A 17956-nucleotide genomic window follows, 5' to 3' on the forward strand; every position below is an offset into this window, starting at 1 on the left:
GTGGTGGTGATGAGGAACAGAAGGGAGAATATTTTATCTAGTGCGCATCACTGGCAAATATTTGAAAAAGTCCACAGTTAAAAAAAAATTGGCAGCATGTCAATGTGTTATTATAAATATAAAATTTTAAATAAGTTTCCTTTTGAGTTATTTATCTCCTTCACCTGGAAAATGACTAAAGAACCCATTGGGAGCAGACCATGCTTTCAATCACCCTTATTTTTCCCCACAAAGAATGATTTAAGGGACAGGCTCAAAAAATGTGCTCAGCATTCTTCTTTTCCACATACTCCCTCTAATCTGTATTCCAATAATACATCTCTTTAGGTGTGCTGAAGGTAAATACCATTGGAACATTAATTTGGAACCAATGATCTTTTTCCTGAACAGCATGTTCTAGCAGCCTTTTCCCTATGTACTGGTAGATTTACACTGATTCTTGGTAATTTCTCAATGCCAGTATCTCCCCATTCTTTTCAAATAGGGAATCTTTTCTTGTAGTATTAATCCTTCAAAAATTACCACTCCTTAATATGACTTTTTTCCAATTCAGAATCCATTGTGATCCATTATTTTTAATGGGAAAGTTGTAGACTGATAGGGCTTGTCTTAATTAGTTCACAGTTAGTCTCAGGTGCTCAGGTCCAGTTAAAATCAGGGCATTATGCAGCATTCAGGACAAATGGACACATTCTCTATGTTGTAGTATTTCCACAGTTGGAATGTACCATCTAAATAAAAATTCAGCTTCATAATAGCATCCTTTTTTATCAAGATTGGCTCTGTCAGTTTTATATGGCGAAGAGTTGTTATCGGGTGCAGTGTTATACAGATAAAGGAATACACGGAGGGGGGAGTGTAAAGTCAAACAGAATAAATTTATCATATGTGTAGATTATCTTATGAGACCCATCAGATACTATCAGAATTATGTGAAGGAAAATGATCTGTTAAATACAACTTGTTGAGCTTGAAAAAATAGATATGTGAAATAAACTCTGATTTTGGTGGTGTTTGTTTTGTTTTGAGGGGGTTGTTTGTTTATTCATTAATCAGTAGTTTAGATTTTGTATGTTTTTGATTTCTCTATTAGAACTGGAACTTCTCTGGGTTCTCCTATTTCTAATTTAAAATCTTATTATACTTGAAGTTTCACTGAGCCAGAGGAGCTTGAAATAACCACTTCCAAGCTACAGGATGACAAAAAGCTTGTAATTTTCCAGGATTCTACTTTGTATTTAGGTATTGCTTGCTTTTAGTTAAAATACAACACAGTTTACTACTATTTAAGCAGAACACTGATGTAATCTGATAATCTATTTAAACAAAAAAAAATAGACTTGGATAAAGGAAATATTAAAGTGTACATCTCTATGCGCTAAATTAGGACTTTGAATGAAGGCTGCTGTTCCAGCAATGAGGGAATCCTTGGCTACTCCTTCATGGAAGCTTTACAGCTGCTTTGCACTACTCCATAAGTTGCATAGTGAAGGCCAAGAACTTGGCTTATAGTAAAAAGAAAAGGAGTACTTGTGGCACCTTAGAGACTAACCAATTTATTAGAGCATAAGCTTTCGTGAGCTACAGCTCACTTCATCAGATGCATATCGTGGAAACTGCAGCAGACTTTATATATACACAGAGAATATGAACCAATACCTCCTCCCACCCCACTGTCCTGCTGGTAATAGCTTATCTAAAGTGATCATCAGGTGGGCCATTTCCAGCACAAATCCAGGTTTTCTCACCCTCCACCCCCCCACACAAATTCACTCTCCTGCTGGTGATAGCCCATCCAAAGTGACAACTCTTTACACAATGTGCATGACAATCAAGTTGGGCTATTTCCTGGACACTACAGTGCTAATAAACAATGGTCACATAAACACCACCCTATACCGGAAACCTACTAACTGCTATTCCTACCTGCATGCCTCCAGCTTTCACCCTGACCACACCACACGATCCATCGTCTACAGCCAAGCTCTGCGATACACCCACATTTGTTCCAACCCCTCAGACAGAGACAAACACCTACAAGATCTCTGTCAAGCTTTCTTACAACTACAATACCCACCTGCAGCAGTAAAGAAACAGATTGATAGAGCCAGAAGAGTTCCCAGAAGTTACCTACTACAGGACAGGCCTAACAAAGAAAATAACAGAACGCCACTAGCCGTCACCTTCAGCCCCCAACTAAAACCCCTCCAACGCATTATTAAGGATCTACAACCTATCCTAAAGGATGACCCAACACTCTCACAAATTTTGGGAGACAGGCCAGTCCTTGCCTACAGACAGCCCCGCAACCTGAAGCAAATACTCACCAACAACCACATACCACACAACAGAACCACTAACCCAGGAACTTATCCTTGCAATAAAGCCTGTTGCCAATTGTGCCCACATATCTATTCAGGGGACACCATCACAGGGCCTAATAACATCAGCCACACTATCAGAGGCTCGTTCACCTGCACATCCACCAATGTGATATATGCCATCATGTGCCAGCAATGCCCCTCTGCCATGTACATTGGTCAAACTGGACAGTCTCTACGTAAAAGAATAAATGGACACAAATCAGATGTCAAGAATTATAACATTCATAAACCAGTCGGAGAACACTTCAATCTCTCTGGTCACGCAATCACAGACATGAAGGTCGCTATCTTAAAACAAAAAACCTTCAAATCCAGACTCCAGCGAGAAACTGCTGAATTGGAATTCATTTGCAAATTGGATACTATTAATTTAGGCTTAAATAGAGACTTGGAGTGGCTAAGTCATTATGCAAGGTAGCCTGTTTCCTCTTGTTTTTTCCTACCCCCCCCCCCAGATGTTCTGGTTTAACTTGGATTTAAACTTGGAGAGTGGTCAGTTTGGATGAGCTATTACCAGCAGGAGAGTGAGTTTGTGTGTGTATGGGGGTGGGGGGGATGTGAGAAAACCTGGATTTGTGCAGGAAATAGCCCAACTTGATTGTCATGCACATTGTGTAAAGAGTTGTCACTTTGGATGGGCTATCACCAGCAGGAGAGTGAATTTGTGTGGGGGGGTGGAGGGTGAGAAAACCTGGATTTGTGCTGGAAATGGCCCACCTGATGATCACTTTAGATAAGCTATTACCAGCAGGACAGTGGGGTGGGAGGAGGTATTGGTTCATATTCTCTGTGTATATATAAAGTCTGCTGCAGTTTCCACGATATGCATCTGATGAAGTGAGCTGTAGCTCACGAAAGCTTATGCTCTAATAAATTGGTTAGTCTCTAAGGTGCCACAAGTACTCCTTTTCTTTTTGCGAATACAGACTAACACGGCTGTTACTCTGAAACTTGGCTTATAGTGTTTCAGAGGGACCGACTACGCTCAGTACCAAGTGTTGCACTTTTAGCAAACTGCTTTTCATTGTTCATTTTGTCTTGTTGATTGTATGCTCTTTAGGGCAGGACTGTCTTCTATTCTGTATCTTGGTTAGGGCCCTTATGTGCTCCAGAGATATAAATGCTAATAAACAACAACAATAATAATAATTGAACTGTGATGTTTTAAATTCAAATATTATATCTATTTTTTTTCTCAACTTGTCAGCAAACTTGTTTGGCTATAACAACCAACTCACTGTCCTCAAATAAATCTAAAAGATCATGTTTGGAGGTTTGGAAAAGTTTGATTAGGTTATTTGGCAAGTTCTAATTTTCTCATCTCTTTGTACTTTGTGTCAAATGCTGGAGCCCTTTTAAGACCTTCCTTGAGCAAGTTTGCCATTAAAATCAATGGATAGCTTGCCTGAGCAATGACTGCCAGATTTGACCTTTATTTCCAGGTTCACGTCCAGACAGTGCTGGAATAAAGTAACATTTCATTAAATTTCTAGTGCAACTTTTTTCGGACACATGTGGTTCAGGTAAACCTTTAAACTTGTGGACCTGAACTCAGCTGAGACTTCTAATATTTTCTGGTTCACTTATTGCTAATTGGTTCCTCTAGCTCCTTTACACTGTTGCATCCTTTCCTGATGTCTATCTTGTTAGACAGTGGGAAGTCTGGCTGCTTTCACCAGTGCCAATTCAGAAGTATTCAGGGTCTGCAGATCACAGGCAGCAATGTTGACTTCAATAATTACATGGAAAGAGGCAACATGTCCATGTGTATGCACCTAATTTGCAAGTGCAGTGCAATTATTGTGATTACATGTTTGTGCCAATTGTGCAGAATACCAAGTGGATGTGCCCTTACCAGGACGGAAAATGAGGTCTTTAAGGTGTAGCTCTTAAAAGAGACTTGCTAAAAATTGCATTGTAGGAGTCCTTGTTCACATCATTGATATCCATATCAATTATACTTAATTTACAAAGTCATTATTTTATTTCTTTTATTTTAACTGACAGCCCTACAAACTCCCTTAGGTTGCAAGACTCAAGCTGGGCCTTTTCTTGTTGTGCATCATCATCATCATCATCAGTAATAAAATCTTTAGAAGCCAAATTAGGTCCATTGTGAAAACTGTTCTATCCCATTACCTTAGAGATGTCCTCTGACACCTGTGCAACCTCATTGCCTTTAATAGTTTTGCACCAGAGTAACTAATTGGAACAATCCATTAGCTGCATGGGAGGAATAGCCCCCATCATATTCTGTACAGCTTTTCTAATATGTAACAGGGAATGAGGATTCTAAGAGTATTGGGCTATAGCTAACAGACAGGTTTGAACTTGAGAGTCTGATAAATTGCATACAAGTGCTTTGCCATAGAGAAAGAGGTGTATGCTGGAAGTGCCAAAATAGGAATATGAAAGAAATGTTAACTATTTTATATTCATACTATATTCATCCAAGTGTAGATCTGCGTGTCTACTTAGTATTTCTTAGTTTGTTTTCACTATTTTAATAGCTATTTGTTCTGATTTATACTTCTATGGAAAGCAATGTACATAAGTGAAAGGACAATGCAGTGTTTGAGGTGATAACAAGGATGTGTGACTCATAGTGTTAATGACAAAAATTGGTGATCAATGTAAATTTCTCTCTCTTTCTCTTAAATGACAGTTTATTTCATTGTAGTCTGAAGAACTCAAATAACAAGCATTTCCAAACCAGTTGGGTCTCTCTGTAGTGTTTAGTAAATTATTATTTACTAAAATTATAAATTACTAAATTATAAATTTAGTAAATTTTTAATTAATTCTCATAAAATTTCTAGTTATAATATATTTAAATATAATGTTTGTATTTCACTTGAAAGACAAACATTTTGGGGGCAGTCACAAGGGACATGAGTAATTTCTTTAGACGCTTATCTAATTAATTACATTCCTCGGTAATATATTTAAAATTTGAGCTGTCATTGTTTCTTTAATTTAGATAAAAGTAAATCTTTAGTGTTTAAATGTGACACTAGTGCTGAGAATTCTGAAAAGCCAAAACATTTCATTGTTTATGTATTATAAAGATAAAGAAAATGTGCTTAAAATGTTTTGGCTTTGTGAATTGCATATTAACCTTTTTTGAATGTGTGCGTATTATCAATGCAATGTTATTATGAATGTGATAAATTATGAAACTTTGATTCATTGCATTTATCATGCACCTTTTGATGGAACAAGTTTATCCTGTCCAGAGACAATCTCCCCTAGAACTTTTCCTAGGCTATCTAACTCTGAGCAGCTTCAAGCATTAAGCATTTAAGATATAATATCTGGTAAACCCACATACCTTATATAACTGGAAATGGGATGTTCCAAGCTTTCCAGTTGACACCAAGCATTTGCTTCTAACCCTGCAAGGTTTGCTGATATCATACTTTTGAATCTTTAAGTAGACACTTTTATGTTATTTCAGAAATTTTTTTAGAGGTGTTGTGAATGTATTTAGGGTAATGTCTCTTCCCTCTGAGCATTGTATATTGAGAATCATGGTAACTAAGGCAGCTGGGTTACAGGTAGAGGGACATAAAAGATAATACCAGTATTTATTTTTTAAACTCCATAAAACTTGTGTACAGTAATTCCCCCCCCCCCTTCATAAAATATGTGGCATTGCTAGAATGGGTTGTACTGTGGTGTAGTATAAAGGTTTTATTGACATTTGTTTGGAAGCACCTGCCTGGAGTTTATGTTTAGAGACACTTATTCAGAGGGCAAGAATCCCCTCCCTGGGCTTCAAAGCCCGAGCTCTAGCCCAAGCTATATCGTTTACACATCTAGTTTTAGCACAGTAGCCCAACTCCCACAAGCCCGAATCTACAGACCCAGGCTCTGTGGCTCACTGCCAGGGGCTGAGGCTCACTGTGTAGATGTACCCTCTGTGGCCCAGTTTACCTGCCTTATAATGGGTATAATAATACTTGTACTTCACAAAGATGTTCTGATAATTAAATAGCATTTGTGACATCCTTAGAGATTCTTGAATGGCTGGTGCTAAAAAAGAGGGAAATCTTATTATTAATATTGTGGTATCTGATATAGTTATTAATTAAGGTTCCATCATTATCATGAAAACCTGCCTGTTCTTTAACCTGCAATTTCCTGACAGGAACTGATTCTGCAGTACTTACTCAGGCAAAACTTCTGCTCAGGATAATTAGTTTTGCCTGAGACAGGCTCTGAATTGAACTCACGTAGTAGGCAGTTCTTCAGAGTGTTGATACTTAATTGAAAAAAAATGACGTAAAATAAGGTAATATAATATAGGATGAAGTTTAATAAGGACAAATGCAAAGTACTCCACTTAAGAAGGAACAATCAGTTGTACACATACAAAATGGGAAATGACTGCCTAGGAAGAAGTACTGCGGAAGGGAATCTAGGTGTCATAGTGGATCACAAGCTGAATATGAGTCAACAGTGTAACACTGTTACAAAAAATGCAAACATCATTCTGGGATGTATTAGCAAGAGTGTTATAAGCAAGACATGAGAAGTAATTCCTCTGCACTGATATGGCCTCAACTGGAGTATTGTGTCTAGTCCTGGGTGACACATTTTAGGAAAGATGTAGATAAATTGGAGAAAGCCCTGAGGAAAGCAACACAAATTTTTAAAGATCAAGAAAACATGATCTAAGAGGAAAGATTGAAAAAAATGGGTTTGTTTAGTCTGGAGGAGAGAAGACTGAGGGGGACATGATAATGGTTTTCAAGTATGTTAAAGGTTTTTACAAGGAGGAGGAGGAAGAATAATTATTATCTGGCTATGTTGAAAGAAGAACAGGAGATATTTGACATGGGTTTAATCAGGCCGCAACTTTATTATTAGATATCTGGGACTACCTGGCAGATACAAGTGTACAGTGCAGGTAACCCCATGCTTATTCCATAATCACTCGGGGGCTTTTGCCAGCTCCCCCTCTTTTTCCATCCAGGTCCCTCCAGCAAATCCATTGCCAGGGCTTATCATTCACCCCTGCCCCCTTGTAGGAGGGTTAAGATGAGCTATAAGAATGGGGGGTTGGCTCCCTGCTGTACCAATCATAGGAGTCCCCAACCGCCCCCTGTTCATTCCTTTAAGGAACATCTCTTTTTAAGTCCTTTTCCAAGCCATTTATCTGGTCACTCTAGACCTTCCCTATGGAGTACCTGCACTGGACATCCGCCCGACACTTAAATAATGAGTTGCAACATACGGCCTACCACCCGTCATGCCATGCACGAACAAAGCCCTTGCTGAACTCGCTCTGGGGAAGATGAAAAAAAACCCCAACTGCACCCAAGCCAATCAGGTGGTAAGGGAAAAATTCCTTCCCAGCCCCCCTAAAAAAGGGGCGGCTAGCGTAATGCCCCCCAGCAGGTAAAAACCTGGTATTTTACCACCTAAAAGGGAGCAAAGGTGAGTCCTTCTTCAGCCTGGTCCATATAAAAAGGGAGGCTACAGGTGCCAAGCTGCCCCTTTTAAACTCTGTATTCCCAGGGGCTGAGTCAGCAACCATGCTGATCCTTTTTGCAGCAGTTTTAATCTCCCCCTCCCCCACCCAGCCATAAAGTATTGTTCCCTTCCTTCGGCCAGCCAGACACATTTCCCTCCCCTTCCCCCCGGCCCCCTTAAAGGTGCAGGGCAGTCATTCTTGTTAATCTCTGTGGATACAACAAGAAACAATGGGCTTAAATTGCAGTCAGGGCAGTTTAGACTGGACATTAGGAAAAGCTTCCTGCCAGGGTAGTTAAGCACTGGATTAAATTGCGTAGGGAGGTTGTGGAATCGCCATCATTGGAGGTTTTTAAGAGCAAGTTAAACAAACACTTGTCAGGAATGGTGTAGATAATACTTAGTCCTGTCTTGAGTGCAGTGGTCTGGACTAGAAAACCTATCAAGGTTTCTTCCAGTCCTACACTTCCATGAGTCTATGATTCATAGCTGGATAATGGAGCTAGCATTAGGCTACTGAAATACTATTATGGTTCATAACATATTTTTCTAACCATTATAATAGCCACTCGGACAATCACTCTTTTAAATAAATCATATATTTGCTATTTAGGGAAAATGGTCCTAAGATCAGATATTCTAAGTTATTAATTGTCTCTAAAATATATGTGCGCACACACACACACATGCAACCACACACACAAACACACATACTTTAATTCAGAGAGGACAATAAAACCTGTCTGTAAATTTTGGTCAAAGTAGAACTCCAATTGTTGCTTTAGCTCAGTTTTCCAAAGAGCTAAAGAACAAGGTTATTTTGCAATGTACACTGAGGAACCTTATGCAAAATAGTTTAATATTAAAAATGATGGTGCTTTATTTCAGAAAACTGAGAAGTTCATAGGCCACTTTTCTGGTCAACAGTAAATGAATCAGAGTGCTTTAATAATCTCAAGTAATATCCAGTATCGTTGACGTCAAGCCTGCAACCCATCTCGCTCCAATTCGGTCTCAACATTAATCGTATTTGCAATGAAGAAATAATAGATGTGCAGCCAAAACAACTAATAGAGTAAAATGCACAGTGCTCTGCCAAAGATAAACAAAGAAATAAATCTATGTGGTTTACAGCCTTCTCTTTCCATGGTATAATGGACTTTGTCAATAAAACAATACAAACTTCTTCAGAGAAAAATCTAGCAATTTAGGCTGAGAAGGTCTAACAACAAATGCTGTTTGCAATAGAGATTTATTTGCTTTTTCCTCCTTTCAATAAATAGTGACTATTCATCTTTATCTTTTGCTCCAATTATGTAATCCATTGTGAAGAAAGCACCCCCACTAAGCAAAGATTGAGAATGGGCAGAGTACACTTTCTATATGGAAGTGTTTATATCTTGGGCCCTTTATGGCATCAATCCCAAATGAAATATTCTTACCTTTTACGCTATGTTTTCTTCTCTTAGGGAACCACAGTCAAGTATCCCGAGTGCCTGTTGCTATCAAAGTTCTTGATGTAAATGACAACGCTCCTGAGTTTGCATCAGAGCATGACGCCTTTTTATGTGAGAATGGGAAGCCTGGACAAGTAAATATCTCCATGTTGTTGGTGCTGTGTAATTTTTGTAAATTCTCCCCGTAATCTGTCAGCAAATGTGAGTTGTATCGTATCTCCAAATTACCTAGATTTTGTCTGGAATGTAATGTTGAGCTAATACACCCTTTATCTCAAAATATTTGCCTTTGCAGATGTACGAGCTATTATTAGTCACTGCTTAGGAGAAACCTCATTACTTTATTTATAATCAAAATGATGAGGTTTGAAATAAAGATAAGTAGCTTGGGGGCTGATCCTGTAAGGTGCCGAGTTCCTTAAACTCCCATTGACTTCAGTAGGAGTTCAGGGAGCTCAACAGCATCTAACAAGATCTTGTCCTTGATTTGGAGAAAATTATGATCCTGCTTCAATCTCTGTTCAAATGTCAAACTATGGTGGGCATAACTCAAACTGTATGCTAGGTGAAAATAGGTCATTTTAGAAGACCTTCCCTCTTCCTGATTCTCAGCTTTATAAATATCCATCTCATGTACTTTGGCAGTCTTTTCTGGGCCAGTTGTTTTCTTCTATTGCTCTAGAATTCTCAGGTTTCGCTTGTGGCTGGAAGTGATTTATTATGGGGTGGAAGGAGAAACCTCAGAATGTATAATAAAACATCAAAGTGTGTGTCACAACTGGGACCAAAACCAGGGACCTTAACAATGGGTATGGATAGAGTTTTGGAAGGTTTTGGTTCAGGGATGTAGTCTCAGAGAGAGACTTGGTGGGTGATGTGCATCTCGTGGTTTTGGTGAAATGGACTATGGATTGAGGAGAGAAGAAGGATGCACGCCAAGAAGGGGCAAGAGACTTCAAAAAGGTCAGATAAATTTGGTTATGTTTAAGAAGTTAATTCTAACCTTTAGGGACTTCTTCAAAGTAAACCAAACCTCCAAGCATTTTCAAATGTGTCCTTCATTAGACAGAAGTACAGAGAGTTAAGGGTGAGTACATCACATACAATATCAGTGATATGACATAACCTTACATAAAGTGATACAGAGCGGATGAAATGTAATCATTTTTGTCCAGCTTGTGAAGTACTGTGTTATAGAAATCCACTGTTTTTCAGCTACATAATTTATTCTGGGTAGTGACATTTTAATTTTAAATAAACAGCAGCTGACAGCATGACACTACAGTTGTTAATCCAACTATTCTTGTGCCTCATGTGGGTGGTAGGCATTAAACTCACTATTTGCCAAAACATCTTACCTGACAATAGAATCAGAAATTGTTTTATTTTAGTAGTACTGTTTGAGAACCTTTTTGTGCCAAGATTTGATTGTTGTAAAAGATCCATGTTTTGACCTTCCAGCTGCTTTTTTCCCTTACTGTCACAAATGCATCATTTGAGTAGTAAACATTCTTTATAACCACTGAAGATAAGATTATTGTAAGTCTCCTTTTAGAGGGTATTTTCTTTCCAGAGAATATATTGATATTTATACTCCCAAATTTCAGAGTGGATTTTAGATCCCCATAAGCTCTGTTTCCAATATTGTATTATGCTAACGATTACATCCTGATCTAAGGCTCAGTGACTATTCTCAAAATGTGAGCATGTACTAGATGTAGCTTGAAATGAGAGAGATATATTCTGAAGTGGTTTTAGTATCCATCTAGCTCAGCATTTGTACCACATTGGAGTTGGGTGAAAAAAAATCACAATTGTGTTTTTTTCCAAAATTTTAAATTAAAAAACTCAAACAGCTGGTGGAAAACCAGTAACAACACTGACAAAATCACTTAACATTTTAAAGTGTTCATGAAAAAATTGTATAAAAAATATAACCAGCTCTATACTACCCTAATCACTGTAGTATCAGAGTACCACAAACATTAGAAAGAGAAGAGACAGAAAATCCTATGAAATAGTGGATCCTCTTAATTCGCACACTGCGGCATGTGGCCCTGATTCTGCACCTTATTCTCCATTTTTTTGCGTCAGGGCAGGTGCAAGTATCCACGATTGCACTGTAACTTGCAGGAGCAGGTTCTAAATTAGCAGTGTCATACTATGCAACACACAGCTCATCTCAAAATCTCAGCAAATACAGTGGCTGATATTTTACTTCTTTTAGGATTCGGTGTTAAAATTTTGCAAGTAAACATATTTACAAGCCAAGGTTTTCATTTTGAAGGAGAAATAATGCTATATCTCCAAGCCATCAGAAGGTTAATATGAGAAAGTGACTGCTGTAATATGTAGTATCTAAATTCTAATTTATCTGGGTGTTTAAAATTTTAAAGCAGCATCGTTGCATGTGAAGTCAGGGTGTGATTGCTTTATGCTACATCAGTATATTTACATTTGCAGTTTAACTTAAACCTAAGTTCAAATTGAATTTGAATCACCTTAAGGGAAAAGATTACATATGAACCTTTTACAAAACCTTACTTGCAGTCCCTAAATATATTGACTGAACCATCTATTACAGTTCAGTTTGCCAAGTGTTCTATTTTGGGTCCTGATATAATTGAGAGTGGCAAGCACGGCTGCTGGTGACGTGACAGAATGCATTAAAAACTGTTGATGTATAATATTGCCAGATGAATTTTCTTTGCTTTTTATTCTGAATTTGTAACAGCAAAATACAAAATTCAAAGCTGGTAGAAAAAGTGTGTGCGCACATGTATGCATATAGCTCTTTGTACATTTTACATACAACAGGAAAGTACTAAAGTCCTTTGAGGGGAAAAATCTGATTTATTCTCAAGGCATTTTCCAGCTGAATGAAAAGCAGTTTATGCCTTTGATATTGTCCCTTGCTAATACAAAGTTCAAATTACTGTAGACCCAGCAAGCCCATAGGCCTTAGGGCCAGGCTAGTTTAAAATAGAATACAACTTTGAGACATTTTGTCTCTAACTTGATTCTACTTAGTTGTACTAATAGTGTGCAGCGTCAACCAGTCCTGTGTGAGGGAGGGGAAGACCATGCTACTGGTGAAGGTGGGCTCTAGCTGCATAGTCATGGAGACAATTGCAGAGACCAGGGGTCCACTTCTATGTTTCTGTGAATCTGCAGGATAGTTCAGTTGTAACCCAAAGTGCGCCTCAACAATGCACTTTCTGGGAAAGTTTTGGTGTCTGTGATATTCTAGTCATGGGGAGGGTTACAAATAGTAGAAACTAGACTTTAGTTTTGAGAATGCCTTTCCTCCCATTTTCTACCAATGCAATGTTTTGTAATCACATAAAACCATACTTTGTATTGCTGCTCAGCTCTGGTATGTTTTGAGTATATTAAAACTATGCTGTGCATTAAAATCATACAGAGATAGATACATTATACTTGCAAGATTTTGCTACTTACCTTTCCATAGCATTCACTATTACTATCCTGATACTCTTCTAGGAATGCTATAATTTTAGGCATCTGTGGCTTTGCAGGAATGTAATATAAGGTTATAGAATATAACAATGTGCGGTCCTCTGGGATACCTTTGCTATTAATTTTAATTCAGATATGCCTGTTAGGCAAGGTGTTAATTTAGTGCTCTCTTTCTTAATACATATACATAGTCAATCACATGCACAAACTTTAACAGAAAATCAAGGTTGAAATTTTATGTGGAAAAATGTCGAGGAATTCAGCAACCTTAAGGGTAGCAACCTGACATATATATATCAATAAGTTAGAGGTTTTAAAGCTATCCTTTATGGAACCAATTTTATTCTGTGGAGCTCCTTATTGTGCTGTTCAGAATCATTTGAAAATCCTGTGAGGAAATGAGAGGACAGGTCACCCAGAAAGCAGTTAGTATTACGGCACATATGTTATATGCTGAAGAAAATCCTTTTGTAATGCATACACAGAAAGGAGTAGAGTAAGGTTGCTATGGGAATGCTAACTCCTAAATTCTTGGCTCATGCTAGTAAAATAATAATTGTATCATTTTGTTAATGCTAAGTTTTGACTATATTTTTATGTATTTATAAAAAAGAAATAAATTGATAACATGTGGGTGAGAATAAATTCAATGTAAGGAATAAGTTTCACTGGAGATTGAGAAGCATCAAATCTGTTCACAAAAAACAATTTATGTGCCCACGGATTCCACTTCTCAAAGATTCCCAATCTAAATAATGACCTGAACTATCTTGCACAGTTTCTGGGAGCTGAAAAGTTCATGGCACTATGGTAGCTGGCTAGTGACTTTTAGTTCATTGAAACCCTGGACAAGGAGAGAAATAATTAGAAACAATTCCCCCACATAACACTGGAAAGAACTACAGTTAAGCAACCAGCAAGATATTTAAATTGCATACCCACGTGATAAATTCCATTTATCCTACACACTTGAGCACCTAAATTCACTCTGCACACTAAATAATCTCCCCATTATGTCTTCCAATGACATTCCATACCTCCAACAAGTTTCAAAGAGTCAAAGTTTTGTTTTTTTTTTTAAGAAAGGCTTGCACAACAATGTTTTGTTTCCTCCAAAAACTGGAATTCCATTCCAACCTTCACTGCTTTAAGACACCATGATTAGCAATATTCAGTCCTGAGCTAGAGACAAGGGCTGATATTTTACAAATCTGCAGAGACAGAAATTGGAACTGAACACCCCTGGAAAAAGGAAAATCCCACCTTTGCAGTGGGACAGACAACACTTGCTTCTAGCCTTGGAGGTCCTCTGATACAATTATTTAATTGGGAGACTTTTCATGCAGTGAAATGCTACTTTAGGTTACTTTATAGGTATTTTTGTTTCCCCTTGAGCACGATATATTTGAAGTTATGGCAACTAAATCTTTGCAAGTGGAGGGATATAAAAGTTAGCCCTATATATAATATAAATAAAACTAGCTGAAAGCCTGGGTGTAATTCGTGAAATCTTGTGAAGCCACAGTGACTACTGGAATAAAATATTAGGCAACTAACAAAGTATACAAATACAAAATGTGCACACCGTCAGATTACAATGTAAGCACATGTGGAACTAGGGCTTATATCCCCTAGCTCAGACATACCATTCTCTCTCTCAGTTATTTGGACCCAGTACCATTCTGATGCTTGCTGCTGCCTGAGGGCTTCTCTTCTGCCCAGGTCCCAGCAGCACCTCTTCCCCAACTCCTCCGTCCCCTGCCTCTTGCTGCCGCGGACGCTCTCTCTGCTCTAGGGCCATATGTGAAGACAATGCTCAGTGGCGGGGTAGGTCTGTGTCCTTAGCCCCAAGACTCTTGCAGAGAGCTCTGCCAGTGTGCCCAGCCCTGAAAATTGCAGGATTGGAGGAGCATCTCGCTTCATTATGATGGTTCCTCTTGTCACAATGCTGTTACCCAAAGTCAGTCTGTGAGAGATGAAAGCACTGCAACACACCCTCCCCTTTGTTGCTCCAAAGGAAATGCCCTTCCCCACAACCTCCCTCAGGCAGGAGGAGCTGCCCTCCTATCTCCTCCATTTCCCATACCCCCATGATTATCCTCTGCGTTCCCCGCACATACCACTGCATCCCATTTCCCTGTCATGCCATAACCTGCCTCCTGCTTCCCCCAATGTCATACTCCCTCTCATTCTCCCCATTCACCTTTCACAGTGTCTCTGCTGCTCCTCTCAGTCCCTGTGTCCTGTTTCACCCCCTGAATTATGGCAGCCATTTTGCATGTGGGCATAGGTTCAATATCATTGAAAACAGTGGGAGGTGGCAGCCAATTTTATTAAGATAAGAGTCACTTCCACATACAGTTAGTCTGAAGGGAAATGGCAGCAATGTTGCTGACTTTAGGCCTATTGACAGTAATAGCAGATGGTGACCATTTTGAATAAAGTAAAATGCATGAGTTGAAAAACGGCTGATAACTTAAAAACCGAATCGTAACAAACTCTGAATCCCAGTGGTGATCAAACCTGATGATATTCTAAACAAAAAGAGCACTCAGATATGACTGTAGCTATTTCCATCACTTCAAACTGACTCAACTGACATTCTAGGGTAAGGTTTCAGACTGATGGATTGAAAATCCTGCAAGATTATTATACAGATATATTAAATTTTGTAAAACATTTCTATAAATAGATATTTGTAACATATTTGACTTATTCAGAATACCTGATGGCATGAGAATGAGATCATCCCAAATTCATGCCTAGAAAAACTTCATACATTATACCAAAAAGTATTACTGTCTCTGTATCTATATCTAACTATATATAGACACACACAGAGAGATTTAATGTATTGCTGTTTGCCCTGTCTAACTATCTGTTGTGCTATATAGAAGACTTTAATTCCTGCTCCCACTCTGTGGGAAGGAATAGGGAAGAGAATGATCATGAATATGATAATATATGCATTGTGATAGATATTTATGTTATCAAGCTATTCTCTCTCACTAACATCAGTTAGCGGTTATTCCTCCATGCCAGCAACTTGAAATTTTGAAAATATTGATCTTTGGTTAACTTTGAAAGTTGGGCAGGATCAGGCCCATTCAAGTCCCTCCTCATGAGTAACATATGGTTATTTTCTTTTAATTGGAACTTGCTGTGACTCTTTAAATATATTTGTCCCAGGATGAATTTGCACATTTTTAGTTATTATTATGAGGGGGGTTGTTTGTTTGTTTGTTTGTTTGTTTTAGGGTCTGATGCTTTTGGCAATAAAGCAATAAGAGAAAATTTGTATTGACTTCAGTGTGGAAATGTAAATTTAAATAATACTCATTAAGTGTCTGATCCTACATCAATTGAAGTTAACAGCAAAATTCCCATTCCCACTGAGTTCAAGAGTGTAGTATCAGGCCCTAAGATCTTTGTCTAGGTCCCTACTCTCCCTGTCTACACTTCTTCTGATGGGGAAATATTTGGAATCAACTAAGTCTGTCCCAAACTTTAAACCCCATTAAATCCCTCTCCTACTTTTCTGGAAGTGCTGTATTCTTATACTATTCTCCCCTGTTCTTTGCAATCCCATTTGGCTTGGAGGAAGATCAGCAACTGTACCTGCAGTGCTAGCATTTCATATGCACCACTGAATATGGATATTGTGCAGAATAAGTGCAGTTGATTTCCACATTTTCCTAATTTTGTTATTTAAAAACAACCCTCCCCACCAAATTTAGCTAAAATAACATGCCATGTTCTGGACAATGTGCAAAGCATCCTAAGTTTAATATGTTAAATCAAACCTAGTTTTGTGGGGGGTGGGGGTTCACAACAATTGTAAAGCATTTTTTTAAAAGAAGAAAAGGTTTTGATTGTTTTTGCAATTCCATACGTTCTGAAATTGCCAATCAGATTTTCTTCTAATTTAAAAACATCACTGTTAGGTTGATATTAGACATGCAAAATTTCACACAAAAAGGTACATTTTTAAGAACTTTTTTCAGCTCAGGGGGAAGAGAATGGTGGTGGAGGGAGTTTTATGGCTGTACTGTTCTAAGCACATCCCGGTGCAAAGCTATATCAAACCATGAGTCACCCAGGAGTCACTGTGCCTCAGAGGCTACCGCGCATGAGGATAGGTTACAAAAAATGGGCATTCTTAGTATTGAGAAAAGACGACTGCTGGAGCACCTGAAAACTATCTTCAAATATGTAAAGGGCTGTTATAAAAAGGAATGTGATCAATTCTTCTCCATATCCACTGAAGGTAGGACAAGAAGTAATGGGCTTAATCTACAGCAAAGGAAATGTAGGTTAGATGTTAGGAAAATCTTTCCAATTATAAGGCTTCCAAGGAAGGTTTGGGAATCCCCATCATTGGAAGTTTTTAAGAACAGGTGGGACAATCACCTGTTAGAAGTGGTCTAGGTTTACTTGGTCCTCCCTCATCACAGTGGGCTGGACTTGCTGACTTCCCAAGGTCTCTTCCAGCCCTACATTTCTATAAGATCTGGGCAGTCCACATAGAAGTTTAGAAAAAAGAAAAGGAGTACTTGTGGCACCTCAGCGACTAACCAATTTATTTGAGCATAAGCTTTCGTGAGCTACAGTGAGCTGTAGCTCACGAAAGCTTATGCTCAAATAAATTGGTTAGTCTCTAAGGTGCCACAAGTACTCCTTATCTTTTTGCGAATACAGACTATCATGGCTGTTACTCTGAAACCTGTCATAGAAGTTTAGATGTGTGGAGGGGTTTTTACACCTGTGAAAGTAGAAATCAGAATGTATCCTGTGTAATAAAGAATGTCCTGTTCAACAGTTAATGCAGATTTTCAGTATCTTTATATCTAGCAGGTTAATTTATAAAACCTTTGCTGTTGATCAACAGAACTTATGTTGAGGCTGTAGATTTTATGTAACCTTTTTCTATTGCAGGTAATTCAAACTGTCAGTGCCATTGATAAAGACGATCCTAAAAATGGACATTTTTTTCTATATAGTCTTCTTCCTGAAATGGTCAACAATCCAAATTTCACCATCAAGAAAAATGAAGGTAAATATAAAACGTATATAGTGTGGCACTGTATAACTTATTTTGTTTCTCTTTTGCATTGCTTGGTTGACTTCCATTTACTTTACCAATTTGTCCCTTGAGCG

At 38.3% G+C, this 17956-nt stretch overlaps 1 protein-coding gene across 1 annotated transcript in view; it reads left to right on the plus strand.

The window, feature by feature from the left end:
• Positions 1-17956, plus strand: part of CDH8 (cadherin 8) — a 190378-nt gene that overhangs the window by 139256 nt on the left and 33166 nt on the right. The window contains exons 8-9 of the mRNA XM_084644378.1: positions 9332-9453; positions 17735-17852. Of these exons, the coding sequence (XP_084500504.1) occupies positions 9332-9453; positions 17735-17852 (240 nt within the window). The remainder of the gene's footprint in view (positions 1-9331; positions 9454-17734; positions 17853-17956) is intronic.

This window comes from Lepidochelys olivacea (assembly GCF_965140295.1).
Source record: "Lepidochelys olivacea isolate rLepOli2 genome assembly, chromosome: 12".
In the NCBI taxonomy this organism is placed as follows: Eukaryota; Metazoa; Chordata; order Testudines; family Cheloniidae; genus Lepidochelys; species Lepidochelys olivacea.